At 38.5% G+C, this 22,533-nt stretch overlaps 1 protein-coding gene across 1 annotated transcript in view; it reads right to left on the bottom strand.

Moving 5' to 3' along the window:
- LOC142102232 (cytochrome P450 2G1-like) overlaps positions 1-22,533 on the bottom strand; it is a 34,734-nt gene that overhangs the window by 11,198 nt on the left and 1,003 nt on the right. Inside the window, exons 2-6 of the mRNA XM_075186956.1 lie at positions 15,745-15,907; positions 9,162-9,314; positions 6,001-6,161; positions 2,649-2,825; positions 994-1,135 (exon numbers count right to left, since the gene is read on the bottom strand). Of these exons, the coding sequence (XP_075043057.1) occupies positions 994-1,135; positions 2,649-2,825; positions 6,001-6,161; positions 9,162-9,314; positions 15,745-15,907 (796 nt within the window). The remainder of the gene's footprint in view (positions 1-993; positions 1,136-2,648; positions 2,826-6,000; positions 6,162-9,161; positions 9,315-15,744; positions 15,908-22,533) is intronic.

Genomic DNA, 22,533 nt, shown 5'->3' with positions numbered 1-22,533 from the left:
GATTAATTAGTCCAGGCATGTGTATTGTTACAGGACTTAGCCCTGATTGGTTGCTCTATGTATTTATGGCAGTGAGGACTGAGCCTTACTGCCGGTTATAGTGTTTCTGACCCAGTCTTGCTAACCTGTTCCTGTTTGCTGTACCTTGTCCTGTGGATACTCTGTTGGATTCTCTGTCTATGACCCCTGCTTGGACTTTGGACTCTGCCTGTTTGCTCGTGACCCTGACCCTTTTGGCTTGTACATTGGACTCCGCTACCTTGCCTGTGACCCCGACCTTTGGTGTGTCTATTGACTATCCTGCTTGCCTGTGACCCTTGACCTTGGCTACCATTTGACTATCCACTGCTTTCTACCCAGTCTCCTGGCCTGCCGCTGTTGTCTGCATTACCAACCCACACTACATCTGGAGCTAAGTCCTGGGGGCATCTGAGTACCGGTGAGCGCAACTAGCTCTAAGGGAAAGGCGGCTGCCTTTAGGTGAAAAACTCTGTCATCTAGTTCTGTTGGTTGGTGATCAGACCAGCAACCTAACACCTACCATGTATTATCCTGGTGTGAAAGATGAGGGGGTGTATTAGCCTAGGGCAGCCTGAACCTTTAATCAGGCCTTGTTTCTTAAAGATTATTAAACATGCTTTGTTACTGATAGTCCAAAAAATAATGTATCAGTGTATCAATTGGATTATCTAAAAAAGTGCTCACTTTATTTGGCGTTAATGTAAGGCTATGTAGAAATACAATTGGATTTTATGGGAATGCTCGTTGAGTAGATAATACACTATGTTGAAGGGAAGCACAAGGTTTTGTTTATGGTCTAACTAGACTTGCTTATCAACACCAGTGTGTGTGAACCTCTCAAATTATGCATAGTTAATGAGCATTATTATACTGCAATTGGACTTTTATCTACTGTTCTGCAATGACTAGCAGTTACTGATCAAAAAGATGATGATAACCTTAAAAGGAGAAGGATTTTAGTACCTTACTCACCAATGACATCAGGGTATTTCAGGAGAACTAAGAAAGAATAGGTGAGTGTTGTGGCAGTGGTCTCCACCCCAGCAAAGAAGATTTGCAAGGTGGTTGCCAATAAATTCTCCATGTTAAATTCACTCTGTAAATTACTTTTCTCCTGGGGAGGTACAGAGAATGCATTGATGAATAGAATTGAATCCATGAAATTTGTGTATTAACTATCTCAGTTAAACTCTTTCTGTGTCCGAACGTACTGTAAATATTATGTACTTTATGATGTATTCTTGAATGATTAACATACATCTTGGAACAAATAACCCTCTCCCCTCAAGTACTCCATATGATAATATTTATTATAAGTTATACCAACAACTCATATTACTCCATATAATTATTTTCTTATAATCATCTCCATGTTACTCTAAATAAACACTTCCTGTAACTATTTCTATTACTCCATATAACTCCTTATAGCTTCTCATATTTCTTTGCCTGGTAGTATAAACTTTGGAGAATACTACAAGTGTCTAGAACCTCTCCCCCTCGCAGTGAGATTATCATTGCCCAAGAAGTTTCCAAAATATTAAATGTATTGTGCACCATTGTGCCACATAACGCTTACTGAAAATAATTCCATAATAGTATACAGTACACTGCCCTAAAGATGTAGGCCACTGAAGGTGGAATGACCTTTGTAGAGCTCCTAAATGTTCTCTTTATTACTCCAGATGAGATCTTCCTTTAACTCCTCCCATTATTTGTATGACCCCTCCCATTACTCCCTATAAATACTTCCATTATTCCCAATAACTCCTCCCATTTCTTGTCATAGCTCCTCCCATCTCTTCCTATAATTCCTTTTTTTACTCATGAAACATAGAAATTTAACCACAAATAAAGATATATTTAACTATCTAGACTATCAATATTACTTTCATTAGTTCATTGGCAGGACAGATCTGTGTTTATAACAAGAATGTATTTTGAAATAGTCCTGCTGGAACTTTGTTTCCAGCATCTACTACTATTACAGTAAAATAATATTTCTAAAATGACTGTCCCTATACATTTTAGACAATTCTCCCTCACAACCTTTTAAAACTTAAAAGTGTCTTTCTTCTTCTTACGCCTAAGTTGCATCTACAGTACAGATCTACATTAATCTTTTATGATTATGTGTTTGGGAGTAGATCATGTACAATTGTATAGCTCTACCAAGGATCAAAGCTCGTCTCTACTCTATCAATATGTTTCTGAAGGTGCATGCAGTACATTTATAGAAGTCTAGCTAAAGATATGTACAATGGAATCAAGACTTCTTTCATCCTGCTAATAATACCTTAGTATTACTTGCTAAAATGAGCGCGTCTCATCATTATCCTCTATCTAACTTTTATAAAAAACCTTTACAAAATTACTTGTTTTGACAGAGATTAGAAAAATTATGATAGATTTTCAAAAATCTATTTTGTTATTTTTAAAGGTGTCTGTTCATTGTGTACTATAAGTTATGGATGAGTAATGTATCTGTAAACGGATGATGGAGCATCTGCATTTGAAGCAACTATGTCACTGCCTCTTAAAACTGCTAAAATGTCTTCATATAATTTCCCCACATAACTCCATAAAATCTATTTTGATGTTGTGCTCCAGGACACATTTATATTTACCTTTTCCATTTTAATCAGGAAAGCGTCAACATAATCTCTTGGGTTATTACTATCCAAAGTCTTCAGGTTCATTTGTACTCTATTATCTACATAGTTGTTGAGCTTTTTTAGAAGTTGATATATCTTCTGGTGACGCCCAGGAATAAATCTCATCATCTTAGGAAACATATCATATACCTGGAGATGATAATGAAAGGTATCACATAAAGACATATGTAGAGAGGTGAAAGTACAGCTTTAGTAATAACTATCTGATGTACCGGGCGTTGCCCGAGTTTAAATCTTCAAATTATTAAGTTATCAATGAGTTGGATGTAACTGTCAACATTTTAAAAATAATTAGCAGCTTCACAGCTCTTCGAACACACCCATGAGGGGACTGCCTAGTTTTTATACTAACTCCATCCAGTGGAAGAGGCTCTCTGGGTGAAAGTTCTGCCCAGCGTACACCCACAGGAATTCGGACAGAGGCCTCAACCTCCTAGTATGTCTTCTGGGATCCAATGTTACCAGTCTGTGAAGTTTCATCCAAATCCATCCACTGGATTTGGACGAAAATTATATATAACTGGATTATATATAATGTGAATGTGCACTATTTTATTTGTTTAATAAATGCCATGTTTGAAATACTACACTATATAGTGTTTCTACTTTTACTATATACCTGCTGAGTGATACCTGCTACCTGTGACTGAGTGTGACAAAGAATAGACAAGCTGTCTTCACACCAGGACGAGCTGAGAAGGCCGTCACGGAATTAAGTTACAGACAAACTGTTTTTCTTATTATATTCGGTACACGGCCACTTGGTGCTTTTATTTTGTCTTCTACTGACTGATCCCTTGTAGAAGGGAAACATCTATTGTCATATTATTTTAACATCTCTATCTGGTACGCATATATCTGGGTGGTGGTACTATATGCAAGTACTTCTGTTAAGGTATCACACTATTTGGGTTTCTTTTCTCTTTGCATGGATCTATGAGATACAGCGAATGTACGTGACCACAGAGAAAGCGTCTACCCTGCATATTGATGAGCTGTTTTCAAGTATAAAGTTGGTACGCATATGCACATACCTTGGTTTTCTGGGCTATCTTACCCATAATAATACACCTAAGGCGCCATACCCCTTCTTATCTGACATTATTGAACCCTACTTGGCATACCATCCAATTCTGAAGGGAAGCAGCCACTTTGTTATTAAGGAGGTGCCCGGGTGTGAATCTGTATTGGACTATTATATTTATATGACTATTATATTTATATTTATATTCATTCTCAACTCTGGAATAACGCCACTGTTATTGTCATCATTCTTTTCTATATATATCCTGTAAATTGCACGGTTGGGCCTCCATGGCTCTGACTAGTTTTTCCACCACATCCCACAGGCTCTTGAACCGACTGAGATCTGGGGAGTTTGGATGCCATGGCAACACCTAGAACCCTTTGTCATGTTCTTAAAACCATTCTTAAACAATTTTAGCAGTGTGGCAGGGTGCATTACCCTGCAGAAAGAGGTCACTGCCATCAGGAAATACTGTTGCCATGAAGGGGTGTACTTGGTGTGCAACAATGTTTAGGTATGTGGTAAGTGTCAAAGTAACATCCACATGAATGTCAGTATCCACAGCTTCCCAGCAGAACATTGCCCAACGCATCACACTGTCTCCGCTGACTTGCCTTTTTCCCATAATGCATCCTAGTGCCATCTTTTCCCCAGGTAAATGTCACACATGCACCCGGCCATCCACATGATGTAAAAGAAGACATGATTTATCAGACCAGGACACTTTCTTCAATTCATCCATGGTCCAGTCCTGGTGCTCACATGCTCATTGTAGGCACTTTTGGTGCTGGACATATGTCAGCAAGGGCACTCTGAACGGTCTGCGGCTACTCAGCCCCATACGCAGCAAGCTACGATGCACTGTCAGTTCTGACACCTTTCTATCATAATCAGTATTAACTTTTTCAATTTATACTTCAGTAGGTTTTCTGTGCAATTGTTAGCCTTCACTCCCCATGTGCATTAATGAGCCTTGGGCGCCCATGACCCTGTCACCAGCTCACTGGTTGTCCTTCCTTGGACCACTTTTGGTAGGTACTAACCAATGCATCCCGGGAACCCCCCACAAGACCTGTCATTTTGGAGATGCTCTGACCCAATTATCTAGCCATCACAATTTGGCCCTTGTCAAAGTCGCTCTGACCATTACGCTTGCCCATTTTTTCTGCTTCTAATAGATCAACTTTAAGAACTGACTGTTCACTTGCTGCCTAATATATCCCACCACTTGACAGGTACCATTGTAATGAGATAATTAATGTTATTCACAGTTGTCAGTGGTTTTAATTTGGTTGATCAGTGCATACACACAGTATATTTTATATACAGTTTGATGGCATATGACCTACAGATGAGGCAGAGTTAATGTAAGGAAAGGAAGCAAGTTAGAGCATGATAACTTGTACTATGCAGTAATTGTACAGGCATTGAGGGCCTGATCGAGAATTGGACTTGTGCCAGTTTGCATAGTGTAAATTGTATAAAGAGAATGCACACATATGCCTCAATATAGAGTTGATTGTGCCTGACACTTGCGACTGCTTACACTTGGAGATGTTGAACAGGGGAAGGAAAGAGCATACAAATGCAGCCTGAGTACAGTAAGCCAGAGTGCACACTATTGCAGACCTACAGAGACATTGTCATAGGTGAATCTTTTGAGGGTGGGTGCAAGTTTCACTGCAACTGCTGATGATGGTCATCAGCATGGACCTTCACAGATAAGGGTTTGCTGGGACTTTTAGTGCACCAGGAAAAAATACTGCTGGACTTGTTTAAGCTTTATTACTCCGTGTCCACTGCCCCAGGGGTGTTTGTTAGGAGGTCTAGTAATTTCAGGATAAGGTTGATTGTTTTCTTTTAAGGTGATCAGTATTTTTGCCGGCTCGATTACCCTCTGGAATTCACCCATGTACTGAACAGACTAGGCTGGTTGACATTATGACAATGGGACTCCAACCTGATATTTTCACTGTTATAGTGTTACCAGCTCAGCCTGTCATGGGCTAGTGCTGGCTGCAAATTTTGCAGTTATCAGCTTAGACTGTGAGTGCAGTTGCTGACAACACTTTTGGAGTAGATGGGGGAGTTTGTATTTTTTCTTTTTATTAAAACAAATATTTAAAACCAGTCTTCATCCTGAAGATGATGTCAATTCTGCATTAGGCCAAAGTGGTCATGTGTAACACACCTGGATGAACTTGGCAAAACTTGTGCTTGCTTGAGATACTATTTATCTTTAATGCATAAATTATATCAACATAATTACATTTTTACCTGTCCCCAGGCTGAGCTGATAATCACAAATGCTTCATATATGCAAGACAAAACAGTATCTATGTCCTTGTCCTCATATTCATGACGGGTTCCAAACATAATGGAGAAAATAATGTTGCAAACGGCTCTGCTAAGATACTGACGAGGGTCAATAAATGATTCTGGAAGATATGCAGAAAAGTGAAAAGTTTCATTCTTTAAAACTGATTGCTATATGGACACTGTAATCCTATCATACAAATTGGCTTATATAAGTTATCAGTACAGTAGTAGCACTCTCAAATATAGAAACAGCAGCCTATCAAGCAAATATGCTTTATTAAATAAACCATAAAAAAGTATAATTGTGAAGAAAATGCACCCTGCATATGTTTTATGGGAGATTTTAACTACACAGATTACAACACAATGAAATAGCTTTTGAGAAGCATTTTACTTGGATATTATTCTCTCAAATAAGGACAATTGAAAGCCAAACGGATCATTTTATGGCAGCAAAAATTCTAGAAATAAAGCAATTCTACTGTTACAAAAAGTAAATACAAGAGCTGCAATAAAATGTGAACAAATAGCATTAGTTCAGCAAAGATAGAAACTGAAAAAACAGTCCTAAACAAAGCAACTCTAGTGTCAATGCATATTTTGCTATATTGCTACAAGATAAATTGGGTGATTAATTTATTGACATCGTTTAGCATGATGTGTTGAATATAATTGAATCTATGAAGCATTTTTGTGTCATATTCAATGGGTAATAAAAATAAGCAGCCCCGTCTAGATGATTTAAAGGCTTTGGTGAAACACACTAGAAGGAAGTAGGTTAAGCAATGTGTTTAGTAAAAGATTTATGAGGATATGTACAAACCAATAAATTAGTCATTTAAATGTGTGAACATGACTTTACATATCAGTGATTTAATAGAGGAGGAGTGACAGTTATACACATTGGTATATTGTTAATATTGATAAGGCAGCTACTACAAAAGGCATCTACCAGAATATACTAACAGAGTTATGTTCAGTAATAGATTAATGCTATTTAATATACTTTGGCCATCCTCAAAAACTAGAGAAAATTTAAAGTTCTGAACAAAAGATTGAGCAGCTCAAAATTGGTCATACCATTTCAAACATGGTCAAACTGGTTTAACTTTATCAAATTTTGATTGTTTAGTATTGATCTAAAATTAAAATTAAATTCCAGCATATCTTTATACTGAGAAATGATTTGTGGCCTATTAAAGCACCTTTATTAATAACCATGCAATTGCATCAACACTGGCGGAAGTTAGAAATGAGATGTAGAGAACCTTATTAGAAGAGAATGTAAGGATTGAAATATACAGAAATTATAAATAAAGATTAAATTACAAAAAATACTGAGATTTTTCTGCACTTCCTCTAAATGCATCTTTACTAATCTATATATAATATATACACTTCCTATAAAAATAATTATGAAATGAAAAATTTATAAAAAAATTCAAGCCCTCTTAGTGTTCTAACATAGATGGAGATAAATGTAAGATAGAAAAATTATACTTAAATTCGTTGAAGATCAAATTCTTCTTGAATGAAATTCATTCTCCATATAGGAATCACATAGAAAAACAATTTTATGTTGTCTCTTTATCATTTGTTTTCAAGTCACCCCCCCTTTGGGAATATCAGTTCTGCCACTGGATACATGTCGATGGATACAGGCAGTGTTTTATTTCCTGGCTCTGGTTAGTTGATGATTACAGGTACTGTGCTAGTTCCTGGCTGTGGGCAACTGATAATTACAGGCACTGTGCTAGCTATTTCCTCCTGGCAGTTGATGGTGACATTTGAAGCACAATTTCCTGACTCTGGGCAGATGGTGATTTCAGAAACAGTGCTAGCTCTTGGCTCTGGGCAACTGGTGATTACAGGTTATTTAGATGTAACTGTGTATAAAATATGGTGTTACCAACATTAACCAGGTTTTTGTTTTATTTTTTTTAACATGACTTGTAAAATGACAGAATCTGACTTATTGCTCTAGGCGGCACTACCTTTTCTGTGTAGTGTTTTCATAGCTTTATCTGATTTCAACTAATTTATTTTCATCTACATGCTCTGAGAAGGATCTGTGTAGAAAGCCAACAAAGCTAGTGAAGACTCAGTGAAGTAGCACACATCTACATCACCGAACACCCAAAACCATTCCAAGAGCATGATTGGAATGCCATATATCATCACAAGCCAATGCCCCAATCAGAGGTCCTATAATATACCCCAATTATTGTGATACCACATGCTTGGTGATAAACTTCTCAGGCTATATAAGGAGATAGAAGTGTCCTTAGAACATTGAGCAGAACAGAAAAAAAATAGTCAGAGTGGGCATTTAAATAAGTGCAATGAAAATATCTGTACAAGTAAACAATATTTATAAAGTTTATGGGTAAAAATCCTTCTAAACACCTTTGACCACTATTATTGAAGTGAAACCTTGTCACACCTAGTGAAACGCCTTTGTTGAGATGACAATGTGTAAAGGAAGTGAAAGAGAAAAACAAAGTTAAGTCCTAAACGTCTTTCATGCCAGCCAAATCAAAATATATTTTCAATGATAAAAAAGAGGTTTCACTTAAAATACTGGTGGTAATCGTTAAAATTAATACCACAATTCTGACAGCGAGGAGACCTACAAATAAAAACCGACGCTGGATATCTCCGATGTCACCAGCATGCTGACTGCAACTTCTTCCGAATGAAGAGCTGTCCGGCACTACACTTTGACATCATTGCGACTTCTATTAATGTTAATTTAAAGCGGCAATGTTGAGACCCAGCAGGTTAAGTGTTTAACACTTAACCGGACATTGCCGCTTTTAATTAACATTATTCGAAGTTGCGGTGACGTCAAAGTGTAGTGCCAGAGAGCTCTTCATTCAGAAGAAGTTGCAGTCAGTATGCTGGTGGCATCGGAGATGAGCAGCGTCGGTTTTCAGGTAGGTCTATTTAGATTGAAATCGTTTTTTCCTAATTTCGGTTTTTATTTGTAGGTCTCCTCGCTGTCGGATTTTTCAGCATCAAAAAACTGTACCCAACCCTAAAATGGATAATTAGTAATTGGTACACACTAAGAAATTTTTTACCAATGTATCTTCTAGCTGTGTGCCTTCTGTACTAACCTTGGGTCTTCTTTAACCCTGTCACAAGGCAGCAAGATTCCTCCTGAATGCGAACTTCAATGCTCCTTTTCCCAAAGCCAAAATCCCGCAAGCAGGAGACAGAAAACCGACGGAGCTCCCTCCACCTCTTTATGTCACCAGTAAAAATTATACCTGTGGGGAGCAAAATAAGTCACAACATATACACTGTTTAATTTAAGCTGAGTGATCTGGAAATTATAATGTTAAAAATGTGACTTGCTAGCAAAATCCGGCAGACTGTGAATGCAGCCCTTCAGGGTGCAGTCCTCAGATGGACCTTTTACTTTGTCCTTTCCAGATTACTTAATTTAGAAGGAACATTTATTATACAGATTGTGTTACCCATATCAGTCATCATTGGAGGTAATTTACAATGGAGCAGAGTGGCTCAGTGCAATAGCAGTATTTTTTAATACATCTGGCTTTGAAGCCTCTGTGGAGGCACACAATATTTTTCTGGATGACATGCTGAATGGGGCAGGTTGAGACATCCCATATGCATGATGATTTATTAGTATGCTGGAGAGGGTCAATTTATTAGCAGTTGCAGGAGAGTCCGGATGAGTCATATGTTGTTGGATGAAAGTGTAGTGAATGATGATTGGTTAATGTAGATTTTTCGGTTGGGCAGAGATAATGAAAATTACCATGGATACATTTAGAAGAGACTGCAAATTTGTAATTTTCAGAATACTGTGAATAAATATTGCAGGTACATTTATAAACTATGTATGAAGTTCCACCAAGCTGCCACTTGGTGATGCTGTTGTGCCAGAAAGCAAAGTGGCTAAAATGCAAGGTGAATCAATTACAGATATGTATGCTATATTCTTGGTGGACTGAGAATGTACAGCTGTCAAAAATGTTGCGCATGCAGGTGTGCTAGCAGAGTTCTCCAAAGTGCTTGATCCAGAGATGTTAGGTAAGTGTTTAAATTCATCTGCCAGAAGTACACTTATTTAAGGCACATCAGACATTACTGATATGAAATACAGACCTAGGTGCAGGAGTAGAAGGAGAATACAGATTTGTCGCTAGCACAGATTAATATATTGGCATTAAGATTTTGTTTTGATAACAATATTCGCAAAATACATTTATGTTTCATATGTATTGGCTCAGTTGAAACACTGGACCTATGCTGTTTGGTACCTCTAAATTCGTAAACTTATATTGGATTTATTAATAATAAAATTGGGTCTGTGTGACACTCCACAGGAAAGTTATGCTACATTTTAGAATTTGGTATTAAATCAGGGAATATGCAAATTATGGTTGTAAATGGTATACGGTATACGGTAAATAAGAGAACACTTACAAGAAAAGGTCAGTTCATGGGGTTCAATCTAATTGAAGGATTGTCCATCTCTTCTACCTGCCCAAGGCATCCAGATTATTATATGTAAGTTATGCTTTGTACTTTCATCCCATTTGTTTTTATAACTGTTATGCATTTTTTATTTGTATGCCAATTGTTTACTAATTGTTTTGTTAAGCATTGTACTTTTTGTATATTACATCTAAAAGTTAATAAGTGTTGTCCTTATTGCTCTAAACAAATTCATTGCCTGTTTAGAAGAGATAGATTGCTTGACCATGCTTACCCTTTAAATGCTGAGGTGTGAATTGTGAATACATTTGTATTCCAAGCCCAATGTGTGCCTACATGTACATTTGTGTCATAGAGCCTTGAGGGGTGAAGTGTGAGACAGTAAACTTGGGTCCTATTGCCCTTATTCAATAGGCAGTGGCAAATCTGAAGTGGTGTAGTTGTGTGAGCACTGCTTGGGGGCGATTCGCAAATCTGTAACTGCAATAGGTGAGAGGAACAGAATTAAAAAAAACCCTGGCGCTTAGAATATATGTATAATCAACATGTGTACATCATAAAAACCAAAGCTGGTACATTAAGCAAAGTGATAATTCGTTTAATAAACCAACATATAGAGTTTCTGGCCAGAAAGCAAATAAACTTCAAAACAAAAGCATGCATGTACATTTTAAAAGATTAAAAAAGCATCTAGAACATATCCCTAACATTGGGCAATAATCCAGTAATATAGGTCCCGAAAAGAGGGTATGAACTGATAATTAACTTCTAATCCAGAGAGGCTATCCATATATAGTATCCAGCATGGTGGCTTAGTGGTTAGCACTTCTGCCTCACAGCAATGGGGTCATGAGTTCAATCCCCAACCTTGGCCTTATCTGTGTGGAGTTTGTATGTTCTCCCCATGTTTGCATGGTTTCCTCCAGGTGTTTCCGGTTTCCTCCCACAATCCAAAAAAATACTGGTAGGTTAATTGGCTGCTATTAAATTGACCCTAGTCTCTCTCTCTCTTTGCCTGTCTGTGTGTTTATTAGGGAATTTAGAATGTAAGCTCCAATGGGGCAGAGACTAATGTGAATGAGTTCTCTGTTCAGCGCTGCGGAATCAGTGGCGCTATATAAACAAATGGTAATGATGATGATGATGATCCAGTAAAGGTCCTCGATCCAAATCTGTAGCTGAAATTCAAAATGAGTCCACTTCCCAAAAATTTTATACATGAAAAACATCATCATAATTCCTGATAAATAGTTTTCAATAAGGCTAGTCTCTCGGCTGTATAGACGGCAGCAGTGTGAGTCTGCAGGAACTCCCCAGAGGTCATGTGATCGTCTGCTCTGTGTTCCGAGCGCCTGTAGAAGCAGTCTAACTTTCGCCTGCTATGCGGATGCAATAAATCACAAGTGGCGTTCTAGAAACAATGTAAAGAACACAAATTCCGATCGGGTATATGGGTTCAAACCTATGCGTTTCGCCTGTTAGTAGCAAGGGCTTCGTCAGGGATTATGGTATTCAGTATAAATGGGAACACTTATTGTTTCCTTCCTTCTGCAACAGTCTTTAATTGGCAATTAACACAGAGCAGGTGTGTGTGCTTACACAATAGGATCAATTCGGACCCGTTTGACAAATAGAAGGTGTTATCGTCCCAATATAATTAAACATTTTAGTATAAAAAAAAATTGTATAGATCATTATGCCATTTAAATCATGGAATGAATATTTAAAGAAAAAATAAATGCACAAATCAAAAATAAATCAAGTAAAAAATTAAGTAAATGAATAACATTGATGCTATGATAAGTGAACTACAAAATTTGGAGACCCTCACATTAAATAAGATTAAACATAATGAGGATGAGATTATACAAGTAAAAAGCAAAACGTTCAAAGGGGACAATAAGGATTTTGAACTTGGTCATAGAGATCCTCAGCAGTTTAAGACGAATGCTATCAAAGTAGAAATACTTGGGGACAGGGCCAAGAAAGGACCTACCCGCAATTAGCGTTTAACTGCACATCAGAACCAGAATCTGACTCACCTTGCAAGGTCACCTTTGAACAATCAATTACCAAAAAACAAAGACAGGCCCAGGATATAGAAACCACTCAATCCATTAAATATAGAATATTTCAATTAAGAACTGGACAAGATTAATACAAGGAGTACTAGAACAAGAGAGAATAAAGTAAAAAGTTATGACCTATAAAGCTAGAGAGAGCTTTGAGAAGGGGGCTGATATTATTGATAAAAGTTTGGAACAGACTAGGGGCTCGATTTACTAACAGGCGTGTTTGGCGGCATGTTTGATCCGCCATGCATTGCCGCGTTTTTCCTGTGGTTTTGCATGTAAAACAGCCGGATTTATTAATGGACAAATTTAATCTTTTAAGGTGAATCCGCCAGCTGGGCAGAAGAACTGAACAGATTTCAAGCATGGACATTTGGAAATACAAATTTATTTGGGACAATTACAAGCAAGGACATTTGGAAATACAAATTTATTTGGGACAATTACAAGCAAGGACATTTGGAAATACAAATTTATTTGGGACAGGAGCAAGCATGGAGATTTGGAGGTACAAATTTATTTGGGACAGGGGCAAGCAGGACTTTTGGAGGTACAAATTTATTTTGGACTATGATAACAGCCATTTTTGGATTGAAAGCTGTTGACAACAGAGGAAAACTTCATTGGTGAGTATATCAGGGATTTATTATTTTTAATAAAATATGTGGTGTACATGAGGGTGTTTACTGTCTTTATTGTGGGTTTATTATTTTTAATAAATGATTGTGGTTGTAATGAGGATGTGGTGACTTTGTAAACATTTTGTGTTGTGGAACTACAAGTCCCAGCCAGCCGTGGGTGTCAGGGCATGTTGGCACTTGTGGTTCTCCAAGTGCCAGCATGCCCTGGCTGCCATGGGTATGCTGGTGCTTGTAGTTATACAAGTAGCAGCATGCCCACACTATTTATGGCAACCTGGCTGGCTGGCACTTGTAGTTCCACAAAACAAAATGGCGTCTGTTTGTTTTTTTAACTCTAATTTCGCCATTATTACCCTACACCCACCGCCCAGGGGTGTAGGAAGAGCCCTAGTGCTATCAGCACTGGGCTGAGTGTCCCTAGGTGGGGGACCTGCTCGTTTTTTTTGGCGAACCCCACTCCCTAAGGAATCCAGCCCAGCGCTGAACAGCCTGGGGTTTGTTAGTCATTATGGCAGGGGGACTCCTGCCGCGTGTCCCCCTGCTATAGTGCCTACAACCCCGGCTGGTTTGCCTAGTGCTGGTTCCCTGAAAATAGGGGGGACCCCACGCAAAATTTTTCCCCGATTTGCACGGAACCAGCAGTAGGCTGGCAGCACTAGGGTTAAGACTGAATAGAGGGGGGACCTCACACTTTTTTTTTTTACACTTTTATCTGTCCTCTACTATTTTGACGGCTGCTGGAGCTCCGACAGCAAGCTGTATAGGCAATCTTGCCGCTCACAAGCAGCTCTTTTATTTTGGTCATTTGAATGGTGCTTTTCCGGCGGTATGCCAAACCCCTCTATAGTAAATACGGCTGTATGTATGTTCATCATTGTTAAAATAGGGATGGCGATTTCTAATGTGGTGGTTTTGAAAAAAGTCATTTTTGGCCGTTTGGACGGCGGTTTTGTCTTTAGTAAATCTGGCGATGGCTAAACCACCGGCAAACTAGCCAACAATCAGCAGTTTGAGCAACCCGCCTGTTAGTAAATCTAGCCCTAGGAATCATCTTCTTGAGAGCATTATCAGCACTCAAGACTGAAAATAATTTAGAAGGTTTTTTTATAATCATGTGTCGTGAACATAGAGAGCTTGTAGTTATTTATAAGGGATAAATCATTACTGCAGTGTAAATATGTTATATCAAATGAATCCATTGATAAGTTTAGTTAAAGTGTAAAATGACAGAGAGTCTAATGTAAATGTATTTGCTGGCTTTGCACATTCCAGTGTAAAAAGATAAGTGCTTTGTGTTAATTGGCAATTAAAGACTGTTGCAGAAAGGAGGATACTATAAGAGCTCCCATTTACACTGAATACCATAATCCCTGATGAACCCCTTGCTACTAACAGGCGAAACACGTAGGTTTGAACCCATATATTTGTGTTCTTTACATTGTTTCTAGAACGCCACTTGTGATTTATTGTATTAGCATAGCAGGCGAAAGTTAGACTGCTATTACAGTTGCTCGGAACACAACGTGGGCGACCACATGACCGCTGGGGAGTTGCTGCAGACTCACACTGCTATACAGCTGAGAAACTAGGCTAATTGAAAACTATTTTCCGGAATTATGATGATGTTTTTCATCTATAAAAATTTAGGAAGTGGACTCATTTTGAATTTCAGCTACTGAAATGGACCGAGGACCTTTACTGGATACTATATATGGATAGCCTCTCTGGATTAAGAGTTAATTACCAGTTCATTCCCTCTTTTTGGGACCTATAGAGCCACTTGGCAAGTAAGAACTGTTTGTTTGCTTGGACATTTGTTCTTGTTTTTTTCTGTATATTACTGGACTATTGTTGCCCAATCTTAGGGATATATTCCAGATGCTTTTTGGATATTTACATGCATGCTTTTGTTTTAAAGTTTATTTGTTTTCTGGCCAGAAACTCTATATGTTGGTTAACTAAATGCATTATCACATTGCTGAATGTACCAGCTTTGGTTTTTATGATGTACACATGTTTATTATACATATATTCTAAGCGCAAGGGAGTTTTTTCATTCTGTTTATATGTTACTTATTAGGATTTTAGGTTTCCATTATTTTCACTTATTTTACTATCTCTGACACCAATGTTAAGTTGAACATTCAGATTGCTAAAATAAAGAGGTTTTGTGTCAGAGGGGTTCACCTGTTCATCCCATCTGATTGGTATAATGTGATTGAGATGGATTTGATTATTCAGAATAATTGTTTTTGGGTCTACACATTGATTGAAAATAGCCAAAATGGTCAAACAGATATATACGTGTGTGAACAGCCAAACACTATAAACAATACTTTAACCCATGTGATGTCTGTGTATATACAGTATATACAGTTAAAAAATAATAAATGTGTTTATAATGTTTAATTTTGAAGTAATAAAACTAATTAATTCATTGATTCCTTATAGTAAATGGAAATAGAACATTTCGTATTGCAGAAATTATGTGTTGAGATAAAGAAAGATTCGTTACTGACCATAATTCTTGAAGAAAGATGTCCAGGACGGCATTTCTCCTCGATTCAAGTAGTCATCTCCATTGTCTATATAGATTTCTCTCACTAGTTTGTATCCAGTGACCACCACGACTGGACGGGACCCCAGGTAGATGGTAAACACATTACCATATTCCTCACTGAGCTAAAATAATGGATATGTGAAATATTTGGTTAATATATTCCAAGCAAATTCATGATGCTCCAAAATGTATTTTAACAGCAATCAAACATTGTCAAATTGTTTAAATGACTTACATGGATTTCTGCTTAAAGGAGGAATCCAGCATCTGACAAAACCTCCTTCCTCCCATCAGTCAAAGGTCAGAGGTCCTTTCACGAGGTTTGTTATATACAAAGACACTCAAATTACTCTGTCCTTTTTGCTTTATTCTACAGGCATCATATCCTGGTGAATATTGTTAATGAGCCAAGTTTTAAGCCACCACAAGCTTTCTATTCAGGTGCCTCACCACCCTAACTCAGCCCTGATTACTTTTAGGGGTTCATTCAGATGAGCATATTGTCTGAATTTGATTTATTAACAAAGAATGATTTTCTCTTTAATCCTTTATACAGCTAAGATTTTAAAAGAAAGAAGCGTCAGTGAAACCCAGAATATTATCTCATCTGTGATGATTTAAAATTAACTAACAGCTGGAAATCATAGCATGTTCTTTATTGAGCTATCCATGCTAGTATATGGTAGTATAATGACCCCCATACCATGAGATTAGCTATAAATCATTGATAGGCATTAAGCGGCCCTGCTGATATGTTATTACAGATAGGTGTCTCACTCTTTGATTAATTGCATTGTTTAAACTTGTTATTAAGATTAAGGGTAATGTGTAGCATTTTTAAAGGTTAGAGGGCTGAATGTGCCCCCTGAAGTGCTTGATGTTGCCTATTATTGCATAAGAGTACAATACAGTGACTATGAGAATTAAGTCTGAACACTCAAACTGCATATGTGAAATTATCAATTGTACATTACATGGTGATGATACTATTGAATGAGTCACTCAGTGTGATAGCATAACACATAATTTGAATTGTTTCAATTAAGCATAGGGATTATGATTAATGGGTATAATGTAGAGATGCTCACTGACCCCAGTGTTTTGGTTTTGGTTTTGGTTTTGGATCTGGATTACAGTCGTGTTTTGATTTTGGTTTTGGTTTTGCCAAACCGTCATTGCGTGTTTTGGTTTTGTTTGGTTTTGTTTTGCCATTTTTGAAAAAAATACAATTTTTTTGGTCTAAAATAACCTAATTTAGTGCTACACCAGTTTCATGGATAAGTAAGGTCATTCTAAAGCTAATTAATTATGAAAACAACTGTTAAATCCCTGGTAGGCCGTCCTTAATTCAAACACTTGCCTGCAAATTATACAGACAAACCTGGTTGTCTACCTCCCCCATCTTTGATTATTGGCAATGTAGCCATTGTATTTGGGTGTATATTACACCCTCCACTTGTAGTTGAATAGAAAAAATGCAGCCTGCATAGACTGTAGAATTAGAAAGTAAAAATAAATGGACCAAGGTAGTTTGGTGGCTATCTATGCCCCCCTCCCCACCCTCCACTTGTAGTTGAATAGAAAAAAGCAGCCTGCATAGACTGTAGAATTAGAAAGTAAAAATAAATGGATCAAAGTAGTTTGGTGGCTATCTATGCCCCCCCCGCCCTTCACTTGTAGTTGAATAGAAAAAAAACCCAGCCTGCATAGACTGTAGAATTAGAAAGTAACAATAAATGGACCAAGGTAGTCTAGTGGCTATCTATGACCCCCTCCCCCCACCCTTCACTTGTAGTTGAATAGAAAAAAAGCAGCCTGCATAGACTGTAAAATTAGAAAGTAAAAATAAATGGACCAAGGTAGTTTGGTGGCTATCTATGCCCCCCCCCACCCTTTCCTTGTAGTTGAATAGAAAAAAAGCAGCCTGCATATACTGTAGAATTAGAATGTAAAAATAAATGGACCAAGGTAGTTTGGTATCTGCCTGCATCAGACCCCCTCTCCACTAGGAGTAAAATAGAAAACTATTCAGGCGTTATAGAGTCTATAATATAAATAGAAATTGAGAAAGACAATTTGGTATCTGTCTGCATCATAATCAGCAACATCATCATTAGTGCTCTCGTCGCCTACACAAATCTCCCCCTCATCCTCTTCTATTTCCAAAGTGGCATCCTCAATTTGTGTATCACCGGCTACACTCGGGCTGTTCAGGCACACATCAGCAGAACTGCTGAAAGGGTCCCTCTTTAAGGGTACACTAACAGAATTATCACGATTAGACATCCCACTGTTGGATGGACTCTCCACAGGGATTGGTGTCATTTGTGATTCAGAGCAAACATTATCCTCTAATGCCTTACTGTTATCTTGCAGCTCGGCTTTGACGCGTAACAGTAGTTGTGCACCACTTGTAGGCTCGGTAACATGTTTTGATCTGTCACTAATAGACAAAGGTGAAGGCCTCATTCTCTCTTTGCCACTGCGTGTGTGGAATGGCATGTTAGCAATTTTTTTTTTATCGGCACTTAACTTTTCCTCAGTTACACTTCTTTTTCACTTCAACACAGAATTTTTTTTTTGGGTGTGTGTTTTTTTGACTTATTTCAAAAGACTGTGTAGTTTGACATCGCCTTTCCCAGATGACGTACTAGGAACACTACCATCAGGACTGGTGACAGAACCCGGTTGCTGATTCTGCTCATATGTGGACTGCTTTGGGGCAGCACGGCGGCCTAGTGGTTAGCACTTCTGACTCACAGCACTGGGGTCATGAGTTCAATTCCCGACCATGGCCTTATCTGTGTGGAGTTTGTATGTACTCTCCATGTTTGCGTGGGTTTCCTCCGGGTGCTCCAGTTTCCTCCCACACTCCAAAAACATACTGTTAGGTTAATTGGCTGCTATCATACTTGACCCTAGTCTCTCTCTCTGTCTGTCTGTGTGTGTGTATGTTAGGGGATTTAGACTGTAAGCTCCAATGGGGCAGGGACTGATGTGAGTGAGGTCTCTGTACATCACTGCGGAATCAGTGGCGCTATATAAATAAATGGTGATGATGATGATATATGTAAACAAAACGACCATAAGGTAGAATATGCGTTTAATTTATTTTTATTCACTGTGCACTATTGCACACTTGAGATTTTATATTTCTGAAAAGTAATACTTAGGTTAGAAGCTGTTTTAAATATTAATGAATAAAGTTTATATACTTTATTAATCACAATTCCTTGGTGAAATCCTTAGTGTCCCGATATATGTACATTGTTTCTGCTTTTTCTTGTTCCTGGAACACAGTATAAATTGCAAGTTGGAATGAGGCATTAGCCAATCTTGCATGCACAATTTCCCATCTCATTTGCTATTGCCCGGGTTTTTACTACGGTTCATGTAAAGAGCAATGGCATGCACATACTGGGATTAATTATTCTCATCATTGCACAAATTTCTAAGTAGCTTGTTCCTGACTTGTTTTGTTCGAAACACAGTGGGCCTGATTCATCAAGGAATGCAAAGTGAACAATTTAAAACAACGTAAATTGCACGCACATACGTCCGCATCCCAATGCAAGAGCATCTGAAGAATATATTTTAAATTGAATATGGGCATAAATGTGCTCTTCCTATATGGCACTTGCCATATACAGACAGACACAACATGCTGCAGAATTCGCAGAATGCACATGTACAATATGAAGTCCCATCAGAATGCATAAAAAAAAAAATGTACATTTTATTTTTTAAATAAAATACATCTGTCAGGATATTAGTAACGCCTATTATGCATAAAATAAATTTTTACAGTTTCTTTCAATTTCAATCACCTGTTCTGACAGACATACGTACCTGTCATCTTTATCACTCAGCACTTACACATGTCCTGTAACTGGTGCAACTTAACCTTGGCACACCCTTATTGTACATTGTCTAAGTGCAAATAAAATATCACTTCTTTCCCCAGTTCTGCCCTTTAAGTTGTAGGCAGTTCAAAGTGTCATTTGTGTTCGAAGATGAATTTGTGTTCACTGGCTTAAAATCCATTTCTGAACATGCGCAGAGCAATTTATACAGCATGCAATGGGAGTTATGTTCCTTAATGAATCAGGCCCAGCATGAGCAAATTTTGACAATACGCTCTACAGCCCTACAGTGTCTCCAGGTTCTGATGTCAATAGTTGAGAGCTTCAGAATTCATGACATCTTTTGATGTGGAATGGAACATATTGTAACAGGTAATGATTATGTAAACCGTACCCCCCCCCATTGTGTGTTTAACAAACTCTTATGGCATTTCTTGTATCTGGGCAGCCAATGGAACTGCTGTGTCCTCGAGGACAGAGATTTCCAGCTATGTTGGAACCTAATACGATAAGAAGGGAATGCCAGAGAGTATGGTTGTTATTCCAGTAATTTGTCTAGTTTCCCCCAAGCTAATAGTTGTTGCTAGTAGTTTTATTAGACTGCCACTGACATTAGGACGGCAACGTCCACATAGGTATCTATTAAATAAACAGTCATTATATATTTTGGAGTTTCATACGCTATTGAATCAGAAAATATATTTAATTCCGTTAGACTCATATTTTGAACACTGACTTTATGTATGACATATAAATGTACTTATTCATTGTTTGCTTAGGTATCCTTGTGCACATATATATTTACATATATAAGTTTGTCTTTTCTTAAGTCTTGAGATTGTGATCCATGTACAAGTCCGATCTGTGCAGGAAACATGTGTCCAAGATTCAAAAGGAATAGTTCACGCACTGTCTATCAGTTTTACACAGGAAAGGTAGGATTCTAACAATCTGTCTGATTTAGCTCTACCCACCATAGAGGCGCGGGGACTAATGTGGCAAAGATCTTCACAAGGGGTCCCTGCAAGGAGGTTTGGTCTTCGCTGCTAGCACCACACAGGTAATATTTCACTGGTGTCATGGCATGTTAAGGGTTTCTGGGATCCATCTCGGGACCCTTGGGACTAGGTGTGGCAGGAATGTAATGGAAACTGGGAGGTCGGATGAATGTCTGGCTCATAGGGGTTACTCTATTCCTGTATACCGGACATTAGGAGGAGGAATGGTGGACTGTACTCTGTACTGGAATAAATTACTGGAATATGATTCTGATGGACTGGAACCTAGATGTGGGAACAGGGAGGACCTGAACCCAAGACCAGAGACTCAGTATCCCCAATAACTCAGAAACTTAGAGCAATATAGTGCCACAAATGGGACTGGGAAGACTCAGAACTCAGGCAGTGAATATGCAGGGGTGACAACCTCCTGAACAGAATAAGCCTGGAACTGGCCCTGGACAACTCAGAACCTGAGGTAGGCCTGGAACTGGATGTCGGTACACCAAGACACAGAAATGGCTCCAGAAAGTGGATGACTCAGAACAACAGCTTAATACCCCAGATAGCCAGTAGGAGAGACAGAAATAGATTGATGAGAGGATCTACACAGAAGCTAACAGCTGGAATCTGCACATGAGCAGATAGAATGAAGGTGAATCCACATGAGGAATAAATAGTCAATGTCTTTTTTTCAGCAGGAAGAATGAAGCTGAATTCACACAAAGGGTTAATGGTTAAAGTTTTTTTTATCACAACAAGCAGAGTGAAGTTAAACCCACTCAGAATGTAAATGGTAGAAGTCCATATCTCAGAAAACAAAGTGAAGTTGAATTGACACAAAGGGTTAAAGTATGTATCACAGCAAGCAGAGTGACTCTGAACTCACTCAGAGAGTAAATGGCTGAAGTCCATATCACAGCAAACAGGATGAATTTGAACTCACTCAGATGGTAATTATTGAAGTCTGTATAACAGCAAGCAGATGCAGCTGAATTCACAATAAGGGTTGATAGTTGAAATCTGTATACAACAGGCAGAATAAAGCTGAATTCACACAAAGGGTTAATGACTGAAATTTGTATACAGCAGGCAGAATGAAGCAGCAAACAAACAGCAACTGTGGTAAGCTGGAACTTGGAAAGTGTTGCACTGGCAATTAGCCGAGTGTAGGAAGAAACTCTTATAGTCTGCAGAGGAAGTTAATTTGTGGATGAGATCTGGTGTTCAGAATCAGCAGGATGTTTAACAAATGTCTCACCCAAGATGGCAGCCTCCAGTACAGCAGACAGAAGTCATGCTTAGTCCCAGGATTTAGAATGCTGCTTTCTGCAAGTAGGGAGATGCACAGTGATATGATACTGCCGAGTGGTGTAAACAGGACTAAGACCCCAATTCATGACATCCTGATGGGTACCAGGTGACACTGACAGGTGTGACTGGTGTTCACAGGTAAAGGAGATACCAGTATGGCAGAACAGTTCAGATCACGGAAACCCATTATCTGTAGAGGAGTACTGGATACAGTATATCGGACACCAGGATGAGCTGAGAAGCACAGACAATAGATCGCAGGATTAGCTGAGAAGCACCGGATAGTGGTTACCAGGATTCACAAGGAAGCACAGGAAAACAGGAGCCAAACAATCCAGCAACAGCAGGCTATTTGCACATGAGGATCTGGTACCATATTCCAGAACAGGGGTTTTAGATAGATACCAGGGAGAGTGTAGGTGGAAAACAATTGCATGCGCACTCCCCCAATCCAAGAAGGTGACCACCATCGGAAGACAGAAGAGACCATTACTGTTGTGGAGGGGCCCGGCAGATGAGGCCAACCTTGCACACTGGACCCCAGTAAGCAAGCCACATGGTCTGGTGCATGTC

The sequence above is a fragment of the Mixophyes fleayi genome, chromosome 9 (genome assembly GCF_038048845.1).
Source record: "Mixophyes fleayi isolate aMixFle1 chromosome 9, aMixFle1.hap1, whole genome shotgun sequence".
In the NCBI taxonomy this organism is placed as follows: Eukaryota; Metazoa; Chordata; class Amphibia; order Anura; family Limnodynastidae; genus Mixophyes; species Mixophyes fleayi.
The sequence above is the reverse complement of the archived record's forward strand: the minus strand, read 5'-3'. Positions and strand labels throughout refer to the sequence as shown.